Raw genomic sequence first — 27557 nt, forward strand, 5'->3', positions numbered from 1 at the left:
CGCACAGGTATTTCCCGTGAATATGAAACCTAATAAGATCTTGCTTCCCTTTCAGGTCTCTTTTGGTGGTAGGTCTGCTACCGGCAATGCCTTCGTGGATTCAGGGTCTTCTGCAATGTCTGTGGAATTTGCTATGTCTCTAGCTATGCCATTGATTGAATTGCCTAAACCTGTCCCGGTAGTGGGTGTCGACTCCACTCCTCTTGCTAATGGTTATTTTACACAGCATACCCGTTTTTGAACTCCTTGTTGGCTCCATGCATTTGGAGCAGTGCTCTGTATTGGTGATGCAGGGATTATCGTCCGATTTGGTTTTAGGCCTACCCTGGTTGCAGATGCATAATCCTACATTTAACTGGAATACTGGGGATCTTACCAAATGGGGTAATGAATGCATGACGTCATGTTTTTCTGTTCATTTTATTTCTCTCCCTGAGGAGGTGAACACTCTACCTGAGTTTATTCACGACTTCGCTGATGTTTTTTCTAAAAAGGCCTCCGAAGTGTTACCTCCTCATAGAGAGTACGATTGCGCAATCGATTTGGTACCAGGAGCTAAGCTCCCTAAGGGTAGGATATTTAATCTCTCTTGTCCCGAACGTGAAGCCATGAGAGAGTATATCCAGGAATGCCTGGCCACGGGTTACATTCGCCCCTCTACTTCTTCGGTAGGTGTTGGCTTCTTCTACGTAGGGAAGAAGGATGGTGGTCTTAGGCCGTGCATCGATTACCGAAACTTGAATAAGGTCACTGTAAGGAACCAGTATCCCCTTCCTTTGATTCCTGATCTCTTCAATCAGGTTGAGGGGTCTCCCCCTTTTTCTGTAATTTTGGGTTTAATCCACGGTTCTCCTCCGTTTCACCTGGTGGTTCCAACAATCCCGAGGTAGATGTTGTTCATCGGGAACTGTGCACAGTCTGGGCCCAGGTTCAGAAGAACCTAGAGGCATCCAAGAGCATACAAAAGACTCAGGCAGATAGTAGACGTTCTGCTAACCCCTTGTTTGTGGTCGGGGATGTGGTGTGGCTGTCTTCTAAAAATTTGCGCCTTAAAGTCCCGTCCAAAAAATTTGCTCCCCGGTATATAGGGCCGTACAAGGTCATTGAAGTCCTTAACCCTGTCTCCTTCCGACTGGAGTTACCCTCGTCTTTTCGAATACACGACGTGTTTCATGCCTCCCTCCTGAAACGCTGCTCCCCGTCCTTGGCTCCCTCGAGGAAACCTCCGGTCCCTGTTCTCACCCCTGAAGGGGTAGAATTCGAGGTGGCCAAGATTGTGGACAGCAGGGTAGTCCAAGGCTCCCTCCAGTACCTGGTCCATTGGAGAGGATACGGGCCTGAGGAGAGGACTTGGGTACCCGCCCGGGAGGTTCACGCTGGTGTATTGCTCAAGAGGTTCCATCTTCGGTTCCCCAATAAGCCAGGTCCACCTAGAAAGGGTCCAGTGGCCCCTCATAAAAGGGGGGGTACTGTAAAGGATCTGCCAAACACAGCTTCTGTGTCGACGCCCGTGGTTAGTCAGTCTGCACCTGCTCCTAAGTCTGATAGAGTGACTCCTTCGTCTACCACTCAGGCTGGGAGGCTGAGGAGTGGGAGAGCCTATCACAGCCTGGCCAGACGGAGCTAGCTCCCGCCCTCTGTCTATTTATACCTTAATTTCCTGCTTCTCCTTTGCCTGTGATTCTGCTTGTTTCCTGGCTCTGCTGCTGCTTGTACTATTTGTCCTCTGCTTCATATTGACCATGGCTTTACTGACTACTCTCTTGCTCTGCGTTTGGTACCTCGTACACTCCTGGTTTGACTCGGCTCGTTCACTACTCTTGTTGCTCACGGTGTTGCCGTGGGCATCTGCCCCTTTTCCCTTAGCTTCTTTGTACCCTTGTCTGTCTGTCTGTCATGCACATAGTGAGAGTAGGGACCGTCGCCCAGTTATACGCCGTCGCCTAGGATGGGCTGTTGCAAGTAGGCAGGGACTGAGTGACGGGTAGATTAGGGCTCACCTGTCTGTCTCCCTACCCCGTCATTACATTTTACTTTTATAACTTTTTTTTTCTATAACTTTTTTTTACACTTTTTTACTTTGGCCCACTAGGGCACTTGAGGGCAGGAGGCCCTGAGGGCTATTCCAATACACTGCACTACTCGCTGACAGCAAGCATAGTGGGTCCTGACTTTGTCAGGACCCACTAAGCTTCCATAGATGGCATAGCCGGATGCCATTATTAGGCCTCCAGTTGCCATAATACCATCGCCGGCCACTATCATGTAGCGGGCCGTCGATAGTGTTTTAACCCCTATGAAGCCGCGATCGCTATTGAACGCGGCTTCTAAGGGGTTAATCAACGGGGACACCGCGATCGGTTCTCGCTGTACGAGACAGCAGTTGTTACAGCTACTGTATTTGTCGGGAGCACGGCCGAAACGGCCGTTCCTCCTGTGAGGTACTACTCCGTCATGGAGCATGAACGATGTGGTTACCATGACGTAAAAGTACGTTGTGGAGCGGGAAGGGGTTAAGAAACAAAACGAAAAAACTTTTAAACGTATCTCACATAAAAACACGCACAGGTGATCTCGGGCACCTCTGACATTGCCCTAGACTTTCATAACTTTTATACTTCTATATAAAATATTGATACATTGATACATTCGTCCCAATCGATGGGGTATCAATAGATACCCCATCGATTGGGACGAATGTATCAAATAAGGGTGAACTCATCTCGACATTCCTTGAATCCATTATCCTACCCCACCTAACAGCTACGGAATAAGAATCCCTCATAGCACCATTCTAAGCTGAAGAACTGTCTGTAGTTTTGTCCTCTATTCCTGGAGGTAAGAGCCCAGGCCCAGATGATTTTCCCATCTCCTATAAGACCTTCTCAGATGTTTTAATGCCGTATTTTACTTCTTTATGCAACTCCCTTTTGAACGGAGATCACCTGCCAAGACAAATATTGGAAGCCTTCCTCATCATACTGCATAAGGAAGGAAAAGATCCAATGAAGTGTGGTAGCTATAGTCCCATATCGTTATTGAATGCAGATGTCAAATTGTCGGCGAAACCTTGTTGGTCCTGAGCAGACTGGGTTCTTTCTGGGCTGGGAAGGAAAATTTTATATGATCAGGCTGATAAATGTAATCTCTTATGCTAGGCTCCACCAAATTCCACTAGTATTTCTTGGCACTGATGCCGAGAAGGCTTTTGATAGGGTGGCTTGGGACTATATAACGACAGCGTTGGAGGGATTTGGTTTCCCTCCACTCTTCATTAATGCAATTCTTACACTCTATAAACATCCACATGACAGGATCCAAATTAACCCCTTAAGGATGCAACCTAGTTTGGACCTTAACGCTCAGAGCCCATTTTTCAAATCTGACATATTTCACTTTATGTGGTAATAACTTTGGAATGCTTAAACCTATCCAAGCGATTCTGAGTTTGTTTTCTCGTGACACATTGGGCTTTATGTTAGTGGTAAAATTTGGTCGATATATTCAGTGTTTATTTGTGAAAAATTGCAAAATTGAGAGAAAATGTAGAAAAAATTGAATTTTTCTGAATTTAAATGCATCTGCTTGTAAAATAGATGGTTATACAACAAAAAATAGTTACTAGTTCATATTTCCCACATGTCTACTTTAGATTGGCATAGTTTTTTGAACATTCTTTTATTTTTCTTGGACGTTACAAGGCTAAGAACATAAACAGCAATTACTCATATTTTTAAGAAAATTTCAAAAGCCTTTTTTTTAAGGTACCTGTTCAGTTCTGAAGTGGCTTTAAGAGGCATTGTATTAGAAACCCCCCCAAAACACCCCATTTTAAAAACTAGACCCCTCAAAGTATTCAAAACAGCATTTAGAAAGTTTTTTAACCCATTAGGCATTTTACAGGAATTGAAGCAAAGTGGAGGTGAAATTTGCAAATTTTATTTTTCTTGCTGAATTTCAATTATATAAAAAAAAATTCTGTAACACAGAAGGTTTTACCAGAGAAACACTATAAATATGTATTGTCCAGATTCTGCAGTTTTTAGAAATGTCCCACATGTGGCTCTAGTGTGCTCATGGACTAAAATACAGGCCTCAGAATTAAAGAAGCACCTAGTGCATTTTGGGACCTTTTTTTTTATTAGAATATATTTTAGGCAGCATACCAGGTTTGGAGAGGTGTTGAGGTGCCAAAACAGTAGGAATCCCCCAAAAGTGACCCCATTTTGGAAACTACACCCCTCAAGAAATTCCGTTATGGTTGTTGTTACCATTTTCACCCCACAGTTTTTTCACAGCACGTATTTAAATTGGGCTGTGAAATTAAAAAAAATAATTTTTTTCCAATAAGATGTCATTTTTTATCACACTTTCTTATTTTAACAAGGAACAAAATACCCCATTTTGTTTCCCAATTTCTCCTGAGTGTAGCAATACCCCATTTGTGGTGATAAACTGCCATTTGGGCCCATGGGAGGCCTCAGAAGGGAAGGAGCGCTTTGTGTTCTTTGGAGTACAGATTTTGCTGGATTGGTTTTCGGGTGCCATTTTGCATGTTGCCCCAGAGGTATCAAAGCAATGAAAACCCACCAGACGTGACCCCATTTTAAAATCTACACCCCTTAAGGAATTCATCTAGAGGTGTAGTGAGCATTTTTACCCCACAGGTATTGTCTAAAAGGTAATGCGCAGCAGATGGTACAGTGTGAGATTTGCAATTTTCTACATATGTATGCCATTTCAGTATCCAATATATTGTGCCCAGCATGCGCCACCGGAGATATACACCCTATAAATTGTAATGTGGGTTCTCCTGGGTACGGCAATACCCTACATGTGGCTGTTATCTGCTTCCTGGGCACACAGCAGGGCTTAGAAGGGAAGGACCACTATTTGGCCTACTGGAGCTTTTCTGGTGCTAAGTAGTGAATGCAGAAGCCCCCGAGGTACCAGTACAGTTGAAACCCCCGAGAAGTGACTCATTTTAAAAACTATACTACAGGCAGGCGCCAGGCATGGTGTAGCAGGACAGGCGTGGTATACAGCACGACTTCAGCTCAATGCAGCACTTGACCAGGATAGCACGGGTGACCCCATTAGTCCATGCAAGGAAGTAGAGAACCATCCTTTTTCTTGACGAAGAAGAACCCGGCTCCTGACGTGGAGGAAAACTTCCGTATGAAGCCCCTCTCCAAGTTCTCTTTAACATAGGTGGACATGGACAGAGTCTCTGGCAAGGAGAGAGGATATACCCTACCACGGGGAAGGGATGCACCAGGAACTAGGTCGATAGGACAGTCATACGACCGGTGTGGGGGCAGCCTCTCAGCCTCTTTCTTGCTGAAGACATCCGAAAATGCAGAATAATGACCAGGCAATCCTGCCAAGGACCGAGGCAGAGCCGAACTAATCTGTACCAGGCAACGGTTGAGACACCCGGGATCCCACTGGAGAACCTCTCCAGAATTCCAGTCCAGGACTGGGGCATGTAGTCAGAGCCAGGGAAGACCCAGCAGCACAGGATTGACGGCTTTAGCCAGGAAAAAGAACAAGAGGAGCTCAGCATGGAGGGCTCCCAGTTGGAGCCTCAGCAGTTTGGTCACAGCTATAATTGGGTTTGGCAGAGGTAGTCCATTCAAAGATGCAACCAAGATGCCTCTTGGTAGTGGGCAAATGGAGAAGATCCACCAGGTCTCTACGAATGAAATTAGTAGTGGATCCAGAGTCCAGATACGCAGAGACCCGATGCGTTTTCTCGCCGGACACTATGGTCACGGGAATGGACAATTTAGACGAAAGTCCTTCTTTACCCAAGGTTGTCTCTCCCACCAACCCTAGGCTCTGGGGCTTTTGGGGACACAGACGCACAAGATGGCCTCCAAGGCCGCAATATAGACAGAGTCCCGAGGTGCCTCTGTGTTGTTTCTCCTGGGTAGACAGCTTAAACTGGTCCGTCCTCACAAACTCCTTAGGAGGATCAGCATCTGAGGACAGCAAGGGTCTCTGCAGAGTAGGAACCGGACTAGGGAGTCTTCCCTCCTGACGAGCTTTTTGGAGCCGTTCTCGGATCCTTATATCAATCCGGGCAGCCAGAAGGATGAGGCCATCCAGGGTAGACAGTAGATCTCGGGCGACAAGCTACTTCTGCAGAATGTAGCCACCAGGGCCTCATTGTTCCACAACAGTTCTCCCGCCAGGGTGTGGAAGTGGATGGCGTACTCGGCCATGGAGGTGTCTCCCTGGCGTAGGTTCAGCAAGGAGGTGGCTGCAGACGAGACTCGTCCAGGCTCCTCAAACACTGTGTGAAATGTTCGTAGGAACCCCTGGAAGTCACGGTTCTCTGGTCCTTGTCTCTCCCAGATAGGGTTCGTCCATGCAAGGGCCCTGCCAGTGAGGAGAGAGACGATAAAAGCGACCCTAGCGCCATCAGATGAAAATGACCCTGCATACAGGCTAACGTGGATCTGGCACTGGTTCAAAAATTCACAGCAGTTCCTTGCGTCTCCATCATAGCGGTCTGGAAATGGCAAAAAAAATCGGGGATCAGCACTGCCAGGAGGTGTAGTCGGAAGATCAGTACTGCCAGGTGGTGTAGTAGGAGGAACAGCAGCTTGCACCTCCAGCTGACGTGTAATAACGTTCAAGGTCTGGAGGAGTTGGTCCTGATGAGACCGGAGGTCTAGCATATGCGCCCGCATCTCTTGTGACGTCATCATGGTCTTGGATTGACCAGCGGGGTCCATGGTCTGAGCCTACTGTCACGATGGGTACGTGGACCCACTGGACCATACCGCCTTGACTGTATGGCAGCTGCCCAACAGGACACGGATCACAGTCTATAGTTTCTATAGTGTACCTGTGGTAGCTCAGACAGTAGCAAGACAGGCTTGGCTGGGACTAGGCAGCAGGCAGGCGCCAGGCGTGGTGTAGCAGGACAGGTGGTATACAGCACAGCATGACTTCAGCTCAATGCGGCACTTGATCAGGATAGCACAGGATACAGAATTACAGGTAGCAGGAACGGGAAACACTGGGAACTGGAAAACACTTAGGAAACCATTTGCATAGACATACTAGGGTAACGACAACAAGGCTCAGGCATGGCAGGAAGGGGCTGGGCCCCTCTTATAGTCCAGGGTGCTCATCTGCTAATTTCGACTTACTTTCAGGTGCGCGCACTGGCCCTTTAAAAGCGGGCACCTGCGCGCGCACCCTGCGGGACCCGGCCGGGAGAAGCGTAAGTGAGTGCTGGCGTCCCCTGAGGAGGAAACGGGGACCAGCACTCACAGTTCCATGGCTGCAGGCGTCAGGAGGTGAGTGAGCCTGATGGCCTGCGGCCACGAGCATGACAGATTGTCCTCCTCACAATTAAAACAGAACAAACTACAAGGGGGCTGCGCCTTACCGGATGTGCCAACTTATTATGTAGCAAACCACTTAGTTAGACTCTTCTTTGTACGCACCCAAGATAAAGCACCGCATTTACAAATATAAAGACCATCTACAGTACTTGGTGAAGGTGGCCTTTTGTACCTATGGTCAGATGTGCAGTTGGAACACCCGATTTGCAGCTTAACTCTCTCCGGCAGTAAATCAGAAACATCTCTCCCATACACAATTGAATGTTGGTCCTTCCCCAATTATGCCTATGAGTCTATTACATTCTAATGTCCAAAAAAAAGCCTATACCCTTAAGTTTTCCTTGGTCTAATCTCTGGAACGTATATATTACCCCGCATCTCAAAGATAGAACTCATTTACTCACAATCCTTCACAAAATATCCTTTAAACACTGGTGTGAAGGTTTCCTTGGCTTAATTTTTTTTTACTGCTTCCTAAGCTCCCTGAAGGTCTATTCTCCAGTCTATATAAACAGCTGATGATACATTATGCTCCAACTAAACCAAGCTGTCTGGCAGCGTTGGAAAGGGAATTTTTTTTTTAAATCAAACAACTGTTTATTGAAAATACACAATATACATCTGTCATCTGCTATAAATCCACTTTCAGCAGAGAAATAAAATTTACATTACACATATCATCTTTTCATATAAATTCTGTGTATATATTACATATTTCCCATATGGTTCTTTAATAACATCCCCCCCCCCAACCTTAACTCCCTTCCACACCCCTTCTCCCCCTGCGCGTCCATGTCTCTATCCCTTGCTATATCTCGCTCCACTTTTATTGACCTCCCAGTCCATAGTATTGTGTCCATTTACCCCATTGCTTATCATATTTATGAATCGCTCCACGTTTCATATATATTCTTCGCTCCAAAGCCACCGTATAAGTAACATAACTCACTAGTTCAGAAACCTCTGGGGGATCCCCCTGTAGCCAGTATTTAGCAATCAATTTTCTTGCGTGATATAGTACTTTTTTAATGGATAGCAATTCAGCCCTATCTTCTTCCACCCCTCCCATGCAGCCCAACAGGTATATCTTAGGATCCAGTGGGAATTCCCTGCCATATATCCGAGACACCATTTCTTTAATCTCTCCCCAGTATCCGTGCAGCCTCGGACAACTCCAGAACATGTGTTTCAGATCTGCCCCATCCAATAAACATCTTTGACATTCCATTGTAGATCTAAGCCGCATTTGCCAGAGCACCTTAGGTGTTCTATACACTCTGTGTAGGAGAAAAAGCTGCGACCTCCTATGCGCCACACTAAGGGAGAGGACTTTCGGTGACTCTAATATTTCCCCCCACTCGTCCTCTGTCAATGTTCCCACATCTCTTTCCCATTTTGTTTTAACTTCTGCCATCGGATCTCCTAGAAATTTGAGAAGCAGCGTGCCATATACTAGAGATATAAGCCCTTTTGTGTCTCTTGCCCCCAGTATCTGTTCCACCACTCCCATGCTGCAACAACCCATATCTAGCACCCTTGCCTGTGCTTGTGCCGCATGCCGCAGTTGAAGGTATTGATAGAATAACCTATGGGGGAGGCCAAACTCTTCCTGAAGCTGTGAGAAAGGTTTAAAAATTCCCTCATCATATAGCTGACTCACCATTCGAACTCCATTTTGCTCCCACTCCTGAAATCCCTCCAGTGTGCTAACCTCCCCAAGGTATGGATTGTTCCAGATGGGCATGTAACTAGAGCACCCCGTAACTCCCAGTAAGGCCTTACATTCCCACCAAACCTTATGAAGCAATAACAAGCTAGGTTTTCCTCTCGCCTCCCTCTTCAATCTATGAGATTCCCTGTCTCTGTCATACTCATGCGTTGCCCCAGGTAGAATAGCAGCTTCCCCCTGGAATCCCAATCCTCTCTATCTTTCCATCCTGCAAAGTGCTGCAACTGCGCCGCCAAGTAATATACCCACGCATTTGGGATGGCTAACCCACCTTGCTCCTTTGGTAACTGCAATTTTTCCATTTTAATTCGAGGGATCCCCCTTTTCCACACCAAGTCCCTGAACAGGTTATGAATCCTCCTGAACCAATACTTAGGTAACCACATTGGAGCGTTGTGTATCACATAAAGGATTTGGGGCATTAAAATCATTTTAATTAAGTTAGCCCGTCCCAGTGCTGAGAGCGGTAACTTCAACCAAATTTTTGATCTATCTTGGATCTTTTCCAATAGGGGCTTCACATTTAGGGCAACAAAGTCCTGCACCTTTGCCGAAACTGTAATCCCCAGGTACTTAAACTCCTTCACACAGGGTATATCCACCCCTCTCACCACCACCGGCAGACTCAAAGGGGTAAGCGGCAGTAGCACTGACTTACTCCAGTTGATTTTCAACCCCGAGAATTTACCAAAGATTTCCAGCACATTCATAACTGCCGGCAACGACCGATCTAGTCCCCTTAAAAATAACAAAACATCATCCGCATACAAGGCTATACGCTCCTCTAAGTCCCCATATCTAAATCCTTCAATATCCGGATGCTGTCTCACAACATTCGCTAAGGGCTCAATTGCTAAAGCAAATAACAACGGGGATAACGGGCATCCCTGACGCGTCCCCCTTTCCAGAGCAAAGATCTCAGACATCCTTCCATTAGCTCGAATTCTTGCCATTGGCTGTTTGTATAACAGTCGTACCCAGGTAATAAAGTTGTTCCCAAACCCCATGCGTTTCATCACCGCCCACATATATCCCCACTCTACACTATCAAAAGCTTTGGCAGCATCTAGGGATAACACTGCTCTAGACCGAGCATCTTCAGTATCTGCCTGAATATTCAGGAACAGCCTTCTCAGATTAACTGCCGTAGATTTTGATGGCATAAACCCTGACTGGTCTGGGCCAACAATGGTGGTCACTACTTTCGTTAGCCTATTGGCAAGAATTTTTGCAAGAATTTTAACATCTGAGGTCAACAGTGAGATTGGCCGATAGGATTCAGGCATAGTCTTGTCTTTCCCCTCCTTAGGAATAACTACTATGGCAGCCTCAGACATTGACCGGGGCAGACACCCCCTCTCAAAACCATCCTGAAACACTGTCAATAACTCTGGCAGAAGCACATCACCGCAGGTTTTATACAGCTCCACTGGTATGCCATCTAGCCCTGGTGCCTTTTCATTTGCCATTGAACTCACCGCTTGTTGTATTTCCTCCAGAGTTAGTGGTGCCTCCGGCCCCTCCCTATCTTCTGCCTTCAGCGTGGCCCACGTCATACCCTCTAAATAGTCTGCCAATAGTGCTCCCGTATAGTCAACTTTAGAGCTATATAGTTCAGTATAGTAAGATTTCAACACCTTCAGCACAGTTCCTGTGTCTTTAGCCACCCCCCCTTTCCCGTCCTGTAAGCAATGAACAAACGCACTATCTTGTGCAGGCCTAGCTATAGTGGCCAACAATCTACCTGTCATTTCCCCCTCCTCATAATATTTCTGTTGCAGAAAAAGTCGTTTATTAGCCGCCTGTTCCATCACATGTTCTCTCAATAGTTTCTGGGCATTCTTCCACTGAGCAAGCGTATCTGCCGTGCAATGTGTAACATGACTCTCCTCTGTTAGTGTTACCCTATTTGACAATTCCACACCCATTTGTTTAGTCCTATTCTTAATGGCCGTAATCTCTCGTATATATACCCCTCTAATATATGCCTTCATCGCATCCCACAAGACGTCGACAGGCACCGTGCCAGAATTAAATTCAAAATACTCCTGTAGACTCGAGGCTATTTTTCCCCCCCCTACCAATTGAATCCAGAACGGATTTAACCGCCAATGCAGTCTAAGTCCTCCCTCCTGAGGACCGGTGTTGACTTTCATTAGCATTGGAGAGTGATCTGACAGTGATCGCGGTAAATATTCCACCTCTTCAACACACACAACTCCCAGACTATTACTAAATATCAAATCCAACCTGGACAGTGATCCATATGTAGAAGAGACACAGGAATATTGCACAGTAGATGGCCATTTAGCTCGCCACACATCCGTAAACCCCCCCTCCGTCATATATTTTCCAAACAATGTCATCCCGGCTTCCGTTCCCCCTCCATTCCCCAGGAATTTATCACGCGCCTTATCCATTATATTGTTAAAGTCCCCCATTAGTATAGTGGGGACCATCGGCCAGCCAGCCAATTTCTCGAACACTTCCCGTATGGGGACCACAGAGTATGGGGGAGGCACATACAGTATCACTATAATACATTCCCAGTTAAAAAGTTTACAATGTACCCCTACATATCTACCTTCCCGATCACTGAATGAGTCCAGGCAACTAAACGGTAGGCTCCGATGTACCAAGAGACTAACCCCTCTTGAGTACGTGGAATGAAAGGAGTGGAAACTGTGCCTAATCCAGGCTCTATGCGCCTGATGGGCTGTGTCTTTGGTCAGGTGAGTCTCTTGCAATCCCATCACCCCAGCAGACTGTCTTTTCAATGAATCAAAAATAGCCCTGCGTTTTGTAGCCTCCCCCATACCCCTGACATTCCAGGACATAAAATTTACCCTTCCCCCCATCTAATCAAGACTTGGATTTGACATTGAGATATACCATATAATACAACACACTTCTGAATACGGCACGCTTTAACCTCCCACCCCCCACCCCCCCCGCAACACATCCCCTTCCCCCCTGTTATATCCCTCAACTCCCCACCTTGCCATAAACTTACCCTCCTAAGAGGGCCAGGGCAGGCGAACAATTCGCCCTTATCAAGACATTTCAGCACCTTATTCACAGTGTATAAATACATGTAAAATATTCTATGCATTGTACTTCAGAAGCTCCGATTTTCCCGCCACCAGAATACAGTATACATATTATTTTCACATTTCAAGTAATCATATCACGGTCAACCTTCCAGTATTCCCCCCCCCCCTTCCTTCCCTATTTCTTAAAATAAAAGGATTTCAACTCCTCTCCAACAATTCAGCGTTTCAACGTATACCCGCATTTCTTTCTCCTCTCCCCCCATCAGCAACAGTCCCATCAGGAACCTTCAGGTGCGCACAGCAACTTCTTCCCTCTCCTGACGAAGACGATCCTCATGGCTGTCCAGCCATCTGAGCACATCCTTTGGGTTTTCAAAAAATTGGACAGTCCCCAGTGCCACCACCCGCAGCTTCGCTGGATATAACATGGAGTATTGGACTCGAAGATTCCTCAGCCGTTTTTTAATATCTAGGAACTGCAGTTGCCGCTTCTGTATCTCAGCTGAGAAATCTGGATAAAAGGAGATTTTCGCCCCGTTCACACTAATATCTTGGCGTTCCCGGGCTTTCCTAAGAATCAGATCTCGGTCTTTGTAATGAAGCAATTTCACCAAAACTGGCCTGGGCGGTCTTCCAGGTGGGCCAGGTCGAGTGGGAACTCTATGTGCTCTTTCCACTGCAAACAATGGCGTCAAGGATTCTTTGCCAAACACTTCTAGCAACCATTTTTCAAAATAAGAATCTGGATGGGCCCCTTCCACTTTCTCCGGGATCCCCACCATCCTCACATTATTTCGGTGCAAACGATTCTCCAAGTCGTCCGTTTTGGACAAAAGGTAATTTACATCCACAGCCGTTGCATTCACATCTCTCCGCATGGGCAGCATTCTGTCTTCCAGCTCACTGACCCGACCCTCCACCGCCGTTGTACGTTCAGACACTTTCTGCAGGTCATGTCGTATAATAGAAATGTCCTCTTTGATCCTCCCCACCTGGCAAGTAAGCTTGGCTAGAGTAGAATTGCACTGGCTTACCGCCCAAAAAAACGTCTGCCAAGGTGGGTCCAGGCACTGCCTTGTCATGTATGCATCCTTCCGATCCGTCCGCATGGCCATCCGACACCCCTTCTCCATTTTCCTCCTCATCCGACTCCATCTGCGTCCTCAGTGGCTCAAACCGGGACCCGGAGCCTGAACCCTCCGCCATCCTCTCCCTACTGCTCATCTGCCCTCTGATTACAGCAGGCTTCGTAGGTGTGTGTCGGGCAAAGCGCTCTAACCTCGCTGCTGCCGCCCCTTTCACATCTCCGTGAAGGAGCCCGCGTCGGCGCCATCTTGCTTCTTCAGCTCCTCGTCCTCTGCCGCCTTTGACTTCCGAGATCGGGTCATTATGAATGTCGGTTTTGTTCCGAAATATCGTCCCCAGGTTCTCCACCACTTCTCCTCTCGTGTTAAGTGGTTCACCGTGCAAATTAACAACTGCAGGATATCGTTTAAGGATAATGGCAGCGGGAGCTCCGGATCCTGCTTCTTCTCACATGCGCTGCTAGGCCACGCCCCCGTTGGAAAGGGAATTTAGTATTCAATTCACCATCTTAGATTACCAAAATCCTTTCAAATTTCCATGGATTCTCCAGATGTATAAAAATCCGGCGGGGGCGTAGCCGGATGTAGAAGGGAGCAGCAGCAAAGGAATCCCAGCTCTGTACATGAGGTGACTAAAACGGCTAAAAGGAGGCACGTAACTGACGAAAAAATCCTCCTGCAGCACACTGCTACCTAGCTGACAACCCAGGGTACCTGCTGACATGACTAGGACGAGAAGGAAGCCCTGCAAAACTCACCTCTTTCTTTGCCAGTACAGCACAGAGCCAAGATGGCGCCGGACCGCATGGTGTCTCAGCCTCCTCGCGGCGGGCGCACAGCCCACAGTCATCTCCTCGTTCTGACATGGTCGGAAAATCGAGGATCTCCAACCCGGCCCTACAGCAGACCAGCCAAGGTGAGACCCATAACCAGTCTCCCCTGCACAACAAGCCATGCTGCAGTGTCTCCATGGGGGAATATGCAGCAACATCTTCCCCATACAGGGACTCTCCCTCACATTCAATGCCCTCAGCAGAACACCCTATTACTATCTCTGACATGAAATGTCTGCTAAAAGAGCTGAAAGATACCATACAGGCTGACATTCATGGTGCAATATCATTTCCCCACACTGAGTTGATCGCTATAGGAGAAAGAACAGCACATTTAGAGGACAAAATGGAGGATTTTACCACAGCCCATAACAGCTTAGTGGACGCTCATAATGCTGCAGAGGATGATCTAACACTTATCAAGCTGAAACTAGCTGACCTAGAAGACCGCTCTAGGAGAAATAATATTAGATTCAGAAACATCCCTGAAAATATTACAGACGACAAGCTAAAAGAATATTTAACCGACTTATTCACAGCACTGCTTCCAGACACAGCAGAAAGAGATCTACTCATTGATAGGGCTCATAGAGTCCCCAAACCAAAGCACCTGGCTCCTACTATCCCCAGAGATGTTCTGGCTAGATTGCATTTTTTCCACTTTAAAGATAATCTGCTCAGGGCTGCAGCAAATACAAATACAAAAAATCTGCCTGAACGGTTCCAGGACATTTCACTGTACGCTGACTTATCCATAGCCACACTGGCTAGAAGAAGAGAGTTTGCTTCAACAACTCAGGTTCTGAGATGACACAACATTCCCTACAAGTGGGGCTTCCCAGTCAAACTGATAATACGGAACAACGGAACAACTCACTCTCAGTGGCGGATTAAGAAGACCATGGGCCCTGGGCTGTTACCCAAACTTGGGCCCCCCTTCTCCACCACCACCCTGCCGCGCCGTAACTATTGCTAACACTACCTAAACACTAGTACACAAAGTAGGCACATTATGCACAAAGTACACACAGTACGCACATTATGCACAAAGTACGCACATTATGCACAAAGTACGCACATTATGCACAAAGTACACACAGTACACAAAGTAGGCACATTATGCACAAAGTACGCACATTATGCACATTATGCACAAAGTACGCACAGTACACAAAGTACCACATTATGCACAAAGTACACAAAGTAGGCACATTATGCACAAAGTACGCACAGTACACAAAGTACCACATTATGCACAAAGTACGCAAATTATGCACAAAGTACGCACATTATGCACAAAGTACGCACATTATGCACAAAGTACGCACATTATGCACATTATGCACAAAGTACGCACATTATGCACAAAGTACACAAAGTAGGCACATTATGCACAAAGTACGCACATTATGCACAAAGTACACAAAGTACCACATTATGCACAAAGTACACAAAGTAGGCACATTATGCACAAAGTACGCACAGTACACAAAGTACCATATTATGCACAAAGTACGCACATTATGCACAAAGTAAGGACATTATGCACAAAGTACGCACATTATGCACAAAGTACACAAAGTATGCACATTATGCACAAAGTACGCACATTATGCACAAAGTACACAAAGTACGCACATTATGCACAAAGTAGGCACATTATGCACAAAGTACACAAAGTATGCACATTATGCACAAAGTACGCACATTATGCACAAAGTACACAAAGTACGCACATTATGCACAAAGTAGGCACATTATGCACAAAGTACGCACATTATGCACAAAGTACACAAAGTACGCACATTATGCACAAAGTATGCACAGTACACAAAGTACCACATTATGCACAAAGTACGCACATTATGCACAAAGTACACACATTATGCACAAAGTACACAAAGTACGCACATTATGCACAAAGTACCCACATTATGCACAAAGTACACAAAGTACGCACATTATGCACAAAGTAGGCACATTATGCACAAAGTACGCACATTATGCACAAAGTACGCACATTATGCACAAAGTATGCACATTATGCACAAAGTATGCACAGTACACAAAGTACCACATTATGCACAAAGTACGCACATTATGCACAAAGTAGGCACATTATGCACAAAGTACGCACATTATGCACAAAGTACGCACATTATGCACAAAGTACGCACATTATGCACAAAGTATGCACAGTACACAAAGTACGCACATTATGCACAAAGTACGCACATTATGCACAAAGTACGCACATTATGCACAAAGTACGCACAAAGTACGCACAAAGTACGCACATTATGCACAAAGTACGCACAAAGTACGCACATTATGCACAAAGTACGCACAGTACAAAGTACGCACATTATGCACAAAGTACGCACAGTACACAAAGTACACACATTATGCACAAAGTACACAAAGTAGGCACATTATACACAAAGTATGCATAGTACACAAAGTACACACGAGTATGCACATTATACACTAAGTAGGCACATTATACACGAGTATGCACATTATACACAAAGTACACCTTGTAAACACATGAATATGGACATTAAACATACATGAATATGGACATTAAACATACATGAATATGGACATTAAACACACATGAATATGGATATTAAACACACATGCACTTACCTTTTATGTCTTCACTGCAGCTCTTCTCCTGCTCACAGCACAGAGCCCGCCGACAGTCTCCCCTCCCCCATGTCCCGACAGCTAGCAGCAGAGATGTTTAGAGCAGGGAAGGGGGGCTGGAGGGGGAGCTTCTAAAGCAGCACAGACCACGGCTGCTAAGTAGAAGCAAAGCTCCCCTCGCCTGACAGGTGCGGTCCTGGCACCGGGGCTCCCTCCGGTGCTAGCGACGCCACTGGGCATGAGGGGGTTCGGGCGGTCATAGGCTCCTTGGGCCCCCTGGCAGTCTTGGGCCCCGGGCGACCGCCCGAAACGCCCTAATGATAATCCGCCACTGCTCACTCTATCTCCTCTCCCAAAGAAGCAGCTAACTTACTAAAGAAATGGTCCCTGGACCCGTCACTAGAGGGCGACAACACAGCAGTAAAAATGAGGAAATCCAATACTATTCCACAGGAATGGTCCAAGACAGAACGCCAGGAATCTCCTCCTCGTCCAGATGTTTGATAAGTATCTTTCTGATCCGAAGTTTTCAATTGTTGCTATGCTTATCTTCTGAAAAGTTACGTGCTTTATTCACCTCACCACCTTAATGTATCCTGCTGATACATAGTTTATCTCCGGTCCTTTTTACTTTTCTAATTTTATTGGTTCTACAGGGTGGGCCATTTATATGGATACACCTAAATAAAATTGGAATTGTTGGTGATATTAACTTCCTGTTTGTGGCACATTAGTATATGGGAGGGTGGAAAATTTTCAAGCTGGGTGTTGACCATGGCGGCCATTTTGAAGTCGGCCATTTTGTAACCAACTTTAGTTTTTTCAATGGGAAGAGGGTCATGTGACACATCAAACTTATTGAGAATTTCACAAGAAAAACAATGGTCTTCTTGGTTTTAACGTTACTTTATTCTTTCATGCGTTATTTACAAGTTATGGGTGACATTATGGGTGTCAGGTCCGAGCATTCCTAGATGAACAGTTTCCTAGAAAGTGGATTGGTCGTCGTGGGCCAGTTGAATGGCCCCCTAGGTCTCCCGATCTGACCCCCTTAGACTTTTATCTTTGGGGTCATCTGAAGGCAATTGTCTATGCTGTGAAGATACGAGATGTGCAGCAACTGAAACTACGGATACTGGAAGCCTGTGCTAGCATTTCTTCTGCGGTGTTGCTATCAGTGTGTGAACAGTGGGAGAAGAGGGTTGCATTGACAATCCAACACAATGGGCAGCACTTTGAACACATTTTATAAGTGGTCAGAAACTTGTAAATAACTCATGAAAGAATAAAGTAACGTTAAAACCAAGCCCACCATTGTTTTTCTTGTGAAATTCTCGATAAGTTTGATGTGTCACATGACCCTCTTCCCATTGAAAAAACTAAAGTTAGATACAAAATGGCCGACTTCAAAATGGCCGCCATGGTCAACACCCAGCTTCAAAAGTTTCCCCCCTCCCATATACTAATGTGCCACAAACAGGAAGTTAATATCACCAACCATTCCCATTTTATTTAGGTGTATCCATATAAATGGCCCACCCTGTACAATTTCCAGTCCACCCGAAGTCGAGAGACTATCCTAGGATGTCCAGACGGGTTCACTTAGAACCAAGACTTTCTTACCCAAAATTTTTGAATATTTGGGACGTTTTTCAAGTGTTCAGTTTTTTGTCTTTGTTCTTTTTTGTCTTAAACCCATGGTACCTTCTAAGAAATGTATTATTATACTTGAACCTGAGCTTCTTTTATGCTAGATGTAATGTCATAAAGCAATGCGATGTCATATGTCATTCCCACAGATGTGTCTTTATAACGTGGTACACTCTCCCCAATGGTTATTACGATATGCACCTTGAATGTTAAGGGTCTTAACAGCCCTTTTAAGAGGTCCTTGTTTTGGAGAGAATGTGTTAAGCAAAAATGTGATGTCATTTGTGCCCAAGAAACCCATCTAAATGAAAAAGATGCTCCCAGAATGTACAATAGGCATTTCCCACATACCTTTTATTCTCATGCAATAGACAAAAAGAAGGGAGTATTGATAGCTATCAGGGACACTGTTGCATTTCAGTTGACATCTATTATCTCTGATCCAGAGGATAGATATCTAGTAATTATATGTCTCTGGTTTGATTTAGTTCAATCAAAAAAAACTGGCAACTTAATTATTTGTGGAGATTTTAATAGAACTATAGATCCTGTTTTAGACAGGAACCCGCCTCAATCTAAAGATAAAAATTGTGACTTACAAAGCTTATTACATTCAGAGGAACTATACGACGCATGGAGAGTTAATCACGCGTCTGAAAAAGATTATACATTTTTCTCTAATCCACACAATACATACTCTCGCATAGATCTAATACTAGTGGACAAATGGTTATTGCAAAGAGTATCTAACACAAAAATTGATATAATCACGTGGTCAGATCATGCACCGGTATCCATAAGGTTTCAGGAATCCTTTAATTCTCCCCCAACATCTCCTTGGAGGTTAAACAATTACCTTCTTAATAATGATGTATACATATCTGCCATTGAAAAAGCACTCTCGGAATATTTTTCACTAAACAATGTTGACAACATCTCTACAACCACTCTGTGGTGTGCCCATAAGGCTGTTATAAGAGGCCACTAACTTAAAATAGCAGCGCTAGAAAAACGTAACAGATTGGTTAAAGTCAAGGAAATTTCAGATAAATTGGCAATCTTAGAAATCAAAAATAAATCCACCATTTCCTCTACTCAAACTGAAGAAATCAAATCCCTTCGGCATCAATTACACCTTATACTTCAGAACAATTACGAACTCCATCTTAGAAAATCTAAACTGATAAATTACTCGCAAAACAATAAAGCTTCTAAACTCTTGGCAAATAAGTTAAAGAAAAAGGCCGCCAAGTCTAGAATCCCTTACCTATATGACAAAAACAAACACCTCAACCCCCTCGATATCGCCAACGAATTTGCCAACTACTATTCTTCTTTGTACAATTTACAGGATGACCTTAACACTCCCCAACCCTCCATAGAGGGTATAAATGACTTCTTGGAAGGTATGAAATTGCCTTCACTTTCCAGCGACCAACTAAAAATCCTGAACAGAGACCTATCGGATAGGGAAATCACAGAGGTGATAAAATCCTTAAAACTCAACAAATCTCCTGGACCAGACGGTCTCCCAAATGAATATTACATAAAATTCTCACACATACTATCTCCTTATCTACTACAATGTTTAAGGACTATAGTATCTACCGGCTCCACTCCTACTGAGATGCTACATGCAATAATTGTCACTCTCCCCAAGCCAGGGAAATCTGAAGATACACTGGCAAATTTCAGACCAATTTCTCTACTAAACTCTGATCTTAAAATAATGGCTAAACTGATGTCGAACAGACTCATATCCATTCTCCCCTCCATTGTGCACCCCGACCAAGTAGGTTTTATAAAAGGTCGCCAAACCGTTGATGGAACGAGGAGATTTGTTGACTTAATTGACGTTGTGCATTCTCGTGGGACGCCTTCTCTGCTCCTATCTCTGGATGCGGAGAAGGCCTTCGACAGAGTCCACTGGGGATATTTGAAAATGGTCCTTCAGAAATTTGGCTTCAAAGGCTCCTTCTTATCAGCAATACACTCCCTATACTCATCACCGACTGCAACTGTATACTCTTCTGGGTTTATGTCCGCTCCTTTCAAAATCACAAATGGCACCAGACAGGGATGTCCCATGTCCCCTCTTCTTTTTGCGCTATTAATGGAACCATTTGCTCAAGCCATTAGATCCTCACCTCATCTCTCTGGGATTTCAGTAGGCCAAGAAGACCACAGAATAGGCTTATTTGCAGACGATGTGATACTTGCTCTCTCAAATCCTGATTCCTCACTACAGACAGTTACCTCAATGATAAAACAATTTAGTAGTGTATCATACTACAAGATAAACACATCCAAAAGCCAAATTCTTAATCTAGGGATACCCCAAAGAACAAAAAAGCTTCTAGAAGAAAGATTCCAATTCAAATGGGTTAAATCAGAAATTACTTACTTAGGAATTAAACTCGCATTCCCTGCATCAAAATTGTTTAACTCTAACTTTTCTCCTTTACTGAACACAATCAAGCTAGACATAGCCAACCTCCGAACACAAGGTATATCGTGGCTGGGCAAAATTGCGGCAGTAAAAATGATAATCCTTCCAAAAATCTTATATATATTTCGTAATATGCCAATCTTTATTCCCATATCGTACCTAAAACAACTCCAAAATTTGATACTCAGATTTCTTTGGAACAATAAGAAAGCTAGAATCAAAGCAGACATATTGTATTTACACCCGAAAATGGGAGGTTCAGGATGTCCCTCCATACTGCAATACTACAGAGCAGCTATCTTGGACCAATTACGTTCACTGTGGTCTAATGACAAGTCCAAACGATGGGTTCAAATAGAAATGTATTCTTTGAAAACTCCCCACCTTAAAAACTTTCTACTCGCTGTCTCGCATTTACAATATGTACCTAGATCTCCGTTGTCCACTATAAAAGCCATATTATCCTTATGGCCTATTATAACCCACCAGAAGTACCTAATTCAAATGAATATTTATAAAAGCTCTTTGGAAGTGTTGGAAATCGCAATTCCTAATCTCGATCTTACTAGCTGGAAGGAAAAACAGTTGGATAAACTACACAAATTGTGGCATAATGGTGATTTCATTCTATTATCAGAATTGCAAAATACATACAATATTTCCATCGAGGACTTTTACAAATACCTTCAGGTCAGACATGCATTACAAAAAATCCCCCCTCCTCCGGGAGACCTTCATTCCCCATCCCCACTAGAAAGAGGGATTACTTATTCAAATAGATCTGATAAAGGTCTCTCTAAGTGTTATAAAATTTTGAATACTCCTATTTCGGATCAATTATGTCATATTAAAACGCTGTGGGAAGCGGATTTAGCTCTATCTTTTACTAATGACCAGTGGGCCTCCGCCCTCATGGCTACTATGACACATTCTAGATGTGCCAACCATATAGAAAATGCAAGAAAAATATTTTATAGATGGCACTTTACTCCAAATAGATTGTCACAAATTTTCCCGACTATGTCCTCCAATTGTTGGATATGTGATAGTCATAGAGGTACTTTTATTCATATGTGGTGGGAGTGCAAAAAAGCCAACACAGTGTGGCTCAAAGTATTCCAATTGCTCTCTGAGCTTTATGGCTCAAATATCACACCGAAGCCGGAATTAGCGCCTCTATCCATAGGCTTGAATCTATTTCCAGCCTCTTTTCAAACCATTCTTCAACACTTACTGATTTCCACCAGGCGTTCAATAGCCTCCACTTGGAAGGAAAAGTCCTGCATCAAGATAGGAGATATTGTTCGGAGTATGAATGATAGTTGCTGGTTAGAATGTATGTCTGCATCCGCAGTCCAAAAATCTGCCGTGTTTCAGAAAAGATGGGATGTGTGGCTTAAGAGCAAATATAACCAATGTACCATTTCTCACAAGATCTGATAGCACAAAACTCACACTAACACCTCCTATAGATGTTAGTGGAACTGACATCTCAGGTTTATTTCACATTACCAGGGTTTATAGATTTCGGTTTTCTTGTTCTCTTTTTGTTTTTGTTCCAGTCCATCTAAATGTACGATACTGCTTGCACCACATGCAATGTTTCTTCTTTTTGATGTCAATGAAGCTGATACTGTATAGGCTTGCCTAACCTTTGCTTGTGAATCAATCGTTACTCAATTGTATCTGTACATTTTCATGGAAAATTTATTTTCAATAAAAATGTAATGTTTCAAAAAAAATAAAAATAAAAATCCAAGAGAATTCATATAAAACGCTGACCAGATGGTACAAATCGCCATATCAATTGAAATTGATGGGTTTGTCACAGGAAGACAGCTGTTGGAGGTGTGGTAGAAGTACAGGCACTATTTCGAATATCTGGTACCATTGTGACCTCATTCATCCCTTCTGGACTGTGGTGCAAAAATATACCACCCAAGTTTGCGGGTGTGTAATTTCCTTGACTCCTGAGCTGGTTTTATTGTGGCTTCCCACTCCACAGTTCCAACCCTCTAGGAATAACTTGCCCACTATACTACTTACGGCAGCAAAATAACGTATTCCTCTTAAATGGAGATCTGTAGACACTCCAACTATAGAACAGTGGATTGATAAAGTAAACCAAATTTCGAGATTGGCCAGCTTGGAGACAGTAAGCCAAATACGTGAAATTATGGAAACCGTATTGTGACTTCCGAAGTTTGCATAGACTATTCAGAACAGCTTAACACTACAATATAGGTGATTGTTTTTTGTTACACAGGTCCTCTGGATACACGTTTACTGTTCATGACATTCATTAATCATATTGCTACTCTATTGTAAATGGGTTGAGAATGTAATATGATGCTTATTGCCACTCTTGTCGCTGTTTGTTTACCCCTTTTTGTATATTCTGTATAACATTTACGATATTTGTACTACGAGCTCTATGTAATATATTGGAACTCATTTATCTTTGAATATTCGGCTAATGTGCCCCTGTTTTATTCGATGTTACATTTCCTGCTTCAAATAAAAACAGATTGGAGAAAAATAATATACCTGTAAAATGAGAAAATTTTTAGCATTCTGAACAATTGCCAGTAGCAGATTGAGAGAATATGGTCCCAGTGGTTATAATCTCTCCTGTCTTTAGAGTATTGGCTTTTGGAAATGACACTCCCCTTCAGACCTTTCTCTTTTCTATCTAATTTTCTTTTAATCTGACTTAGTGGGGTCCATTTAGCTCACTGTTGTTTTATACCCTCATTATTATGGCCACCTGTACAGTAATATTATATCCTTTCATTGTTCTCCACCTCATTTATTTATTTGTAAAGTTAAATTAACACTTACTAAAATATAAAATTTACCTGTGAACACAAAGTTGCTTCTTCATGGAAATATCCTTTCATGAAATCGCAGTATTCTCTTGAAGTTATTTTACAGCTGAGGAAGTAGGGAATAAATTTGTAATGTTCAATTAATTATATTAAGTATATTATAGATTTTTATCTGTTTGCATTAAATCATGCATGTGATAAATGGTCATATTTCTGACAGAAGATTACAGATGGAAAGAAGACAACCCATGTTGTCCACAGAAACCAAAAAGTCCAGCATTGTAGGTTCTATAAAGTTACAATTTGTAGGATAATATGCTTACTTTCCCTTAGTTCCAATACAACAGGGCCTGCCTGTTATTTCACAATTCATGTGAAGATGGTTAGGATAGCTTCCATTTGTGCTGTTTGTACAAACCTACAAGCAAGAAATCAAAATATTTACTACACACAAGAAAACGTTATATTGGCAGGTTTTTCTACTAATCTTAGGCTTCATTCACATCTGCGTCGGGACTCCATTCAAGGGTTCCGTCTAACCTTTTCTGTGAGGGGAACCCATAAATGGAATCCAAACTGAAACAAACGGAAACCATAGGTTTCTGATTGCATCACCACTGATTTCAATGGTGACGGATACGGTGCAAATGGTTTCCGTTTGACATCGTTGTGTGAGGATTCCGTGTTTTTGACTGAATCAATAGTGCAGTCGACTATGGTATTGATTCCATCAAAACAAAACCCTTACACAACGGTGTCAAACGGAAACCATTTGCACCGGATCCGTCACTATTGAAGTCAATGGTGACGCAAACAAAAACCTCTGGTGTCCGTTCATGGGTTCCCCTGACGGGAAGGTCCAAGGGAACCCATGAACGGAGTCCCGACGCAGATGTGAACATAGCCTTACCTGTATGTGGTATTATGTATGATATACATTGCCTGATGTACATTCAAAGTATATGTTTATACATATGTAAGTTTTTTCATTATTAGTTTCTATGTGCACTATTGTTTACTCATTTGTCTTTTTTTGTAGCCTGATAAAGGTCTTACGCCAAAAGCGTCACTAGATTAATTACAATTGAGGGCTCTTTGACACAGTCGTACAATTCATTATATAGATTAAGGAGAAGATAAAAATTTAATTCAACTGCATATCGGTGTGCAGACCTAATCCTTCCTACTATCTACTGTGTACATGGTAAGGAAGTTTACCACAAGGCCCTGGCACCTGTTAAACCCTTATCAGCTGAGAGTGCTGCCTGATTGACCCGTATCAGACTGTGTAGGAACACATCTTATTAACAATGGGAATGGTAAGCCCAGTTTTTAATTAATTTATACATTTCCAGGAGGAATAACAGAGGACGCCACAAAGCTAATTTATAAAAAAAAAGATGCTTGAGAATTGTAATTCCATGGGGAATACAAGTGTTAACTAAGACATTTGAGGAGAGCTATATAAAATGTTGGTCTCTGAGAATCATTGGCCAGCATTTGAGCTATCCACAAGTCAAGTCAAATATTTCTTCGCAAAAAGTTTTCGACCTTTGATAAAGGCGTAATGGCGAAACTGGTCGGTCATTTCTGATTTATGATATGGCTTTTATGAGTATCTACTCTTTAAGTATAAAAAAATAGCGGGAGATTACTCCTATTAATTTTAATCCACACAGTCTTGCTTTCTTTCCGTGGTTTATTTGAGGTAGTGTTCTCGAGAAGCTGGAAGTTGGATCAACTGAAGGAGTTGCGACTTCTGAGGAGGTTTGACTACTAAAACCATCTGTAGCTACATGCACAAGGAGAGGTGTATCTATGAGGAGGATGCCATGTCGGAACATTGGAAAAGTGTGGAAAGAGTCTGAGGGAGTTCTCAGAAGATACAAATCAGAAAGTGGTGAGCTCTATGAGAATAGACATTTATAACTATCCGTACGAGACTGTACATACATTTTATTTTCATCACCTAATGTGTGACGGGGGCTGGGTTCACATGACCTATTTTCAGACGTAAACGAGGCGTATTATGCCTCGTTTTACGTCTGAAAATACGGCTACAATACGTCGGCAAACATCTGCCCATTCATTTGAATGGGTTTGCCGACGTACTGTGCCGACGGCCTGTCATTTACGCGTCGTCGTTTGACAGCAAAGAAGTGCAGGAGGAGCTTTTACGTCTGAAACGACGCAGCTGTTTTCTCCTGAAAACAGTCTGTCTTTTCAGATGTAAAAGACAGTTCTCGTGTGCACATACCCTTAAAGAGACTCTGTCACCACATTATAAGTGCCCTATCTCCTACATAAGGAGATTGGCGCTATAAAGTAGGTGACAGCAGTGCTTTTTATTTAGAAAAACAATCTATTTTTACCACTTTATGAGCGATTTTTATCTTTATGCTAATGAGTTTTTTAATTCCCAAGTGGGCATGTTTTTACTTTAGACCAAGTGGGCGTTGTACAGAGGAGTGTATGACGCTGACCAATCAGCGTCATACACTTCTCTCCATTCATTTACACTGCACTAGCGATATAGCTATATCATTATGTGCAGCTACATACACACACTATAACATTACTGTAGTGTCCTGATAATGAATATACATTACCTCCAACCAGGACGTGATGTGTATTTAGAATCCTGACACGTCTGAATCTTTTCTGTGAGATTTCCAACAAGGCAAACGTAATCTCGTGTACATCGTAATCTCGCAAGATTACGTTTGCCTTGTTGGAAATCTCACAGAAAAGATTCAGAAGTGTCAGGATTCTGAATACACATCACGTCCTGGCTGGAGGTAATGTGTATTCATTATCAGGACACTGCAGTAATGTTAGTGTTTGTGTATATAGCTGCACATAACGATATAGCTATATCGCTAGTGCAGTGTAAATGAATGGAGAGAAGTGTATGACGCTGATTGGTCACTGATTGGTCAGCGTCATACACTCCTCTGTACAACGCCCACTTGGCCTAAAGTAAAAACACGTCCACTTGGGCATTAAGAAACTCATTAGCATAAAGCTAAAAATCGCTCATAAAGTGGTAAAAATAGATTGTTTTTCTAAATAAAAAGCACTGCTGTCCCCTACATTACAGCGCCCATCTCCTTATATAGGAGATATGGCACTTATAATGTGGTGACAGAGCCTCTTTAAGTTGTGGATGGAATAAATACTGGCCCATGGTCAGAAAAAAGTTATTGGGTGATTTGTGTTACACTAGCAATTACATTTTAGTTGAATAGATTTCATGTGTTCCGAGACCAATGTTTTATATTGCTATTATTTTATCTGATATGTGGAGTATCAGAAGGTTGTCGTAGAAGCCTGTTATTATAGATCTTGTGCTCTGTTTCTTATTCTCTTGATATTGATTTCAGGAGAGCTGACAGGTTTTCTTTAAAGAGTTACACAGTAGTATCTAATTTCCAAAGAATTTTAGAGAAATTTAGAAATACGTAATAAATTAGTCTGGCATGTACAGAATATCGCAATCAGATGACATTGTCCCAAAGCAAACCCAATAACTGATAAAGAGTAGGCAGCCAGCCATTTTCTTTCTTGTCCTAAGAGTTTATTTTAAGGTCAATGATAAGTGTTGTTTAAAAAATATACAATAAATTTTGCCATGTTACATGAAACCCAGTCTGTAATGCTTAAGAATTAGAGCATGTTACAATACATGTGTTCCAACAAGACCAAGCATACTTTAAAGAGTCTCTGTCACCACATTATAAGCGGCCTATATTGTACATGATGTGATCGGCGCTGTAATGTAGATTACAGCAGTGTTTTTTTATTTCGAAAAATGATAATTTTTGACGGAGTTTGACCTATATTAGCTTTATTAGCTATTTATTTATTATATTAGCTACGCACTTATTAAAATAATATCTAATTGTAACTCAATTAAGTAA

At 43.2% G+C, this 27557-nt stretch overlaps 1 protein-coding gene and 1 long non-coding RNA gene across 3 annotated transcripts in view; one reads left to right on the plus strand and one right to left on the minus strand.

Annotated features, from left to right (window-relative positions):
- LOC142655636 (uncharacterized) overlaps nucleotides 1-27557 on the plus strand; it is a 676170-nt gene that overhangs the window by 178433 nt on the left and 470180 nt on the right. The gene's annotated exons all lie outside the window — the stretch shown is intronic.
- Nucleotides 1-27557, minus strand: part of RHBDF1 (rhomboid 5 homolog 1) — a 575397-nt gene that overhangs the window by 55087 nt on the left and 492753 nt on the right. For both annotated transcript variants that reach the window (XM_075830047.1, XM_075830048.1), the window contains 2 exons: nucleotides 23961-24055; nucleotides 23668-23743 (listed from right to left, as the gene is read on the minus strand). In XM_075830047.1, coding sequence (XP_075686162.1) covers nucleotides 23668-23743; nucleotides 23961-24055 — 171 coding nt within the window. The remainder of the gene's footprint in view (nucleotides 1-23667; nucleotides 23744-23960; nucleotides 24056-27557) is intronic.

The sequence above is a fragment of the Rhinoderma darwinii genome, chromosome 6 (assembly GCF_050947455.1).
Source record: "Rhinoderma darwinii isolate aRhiDar2 chromosome 6, aRhiDar2.hap1, whole genome shotgun sequence".
Lineage (NCBI taxonomy): Eukaryota > Metazoa > Chordata > Amphibia > Anura > Rhinodermatidae > Rhinoderma > Rhinoderma darwinii.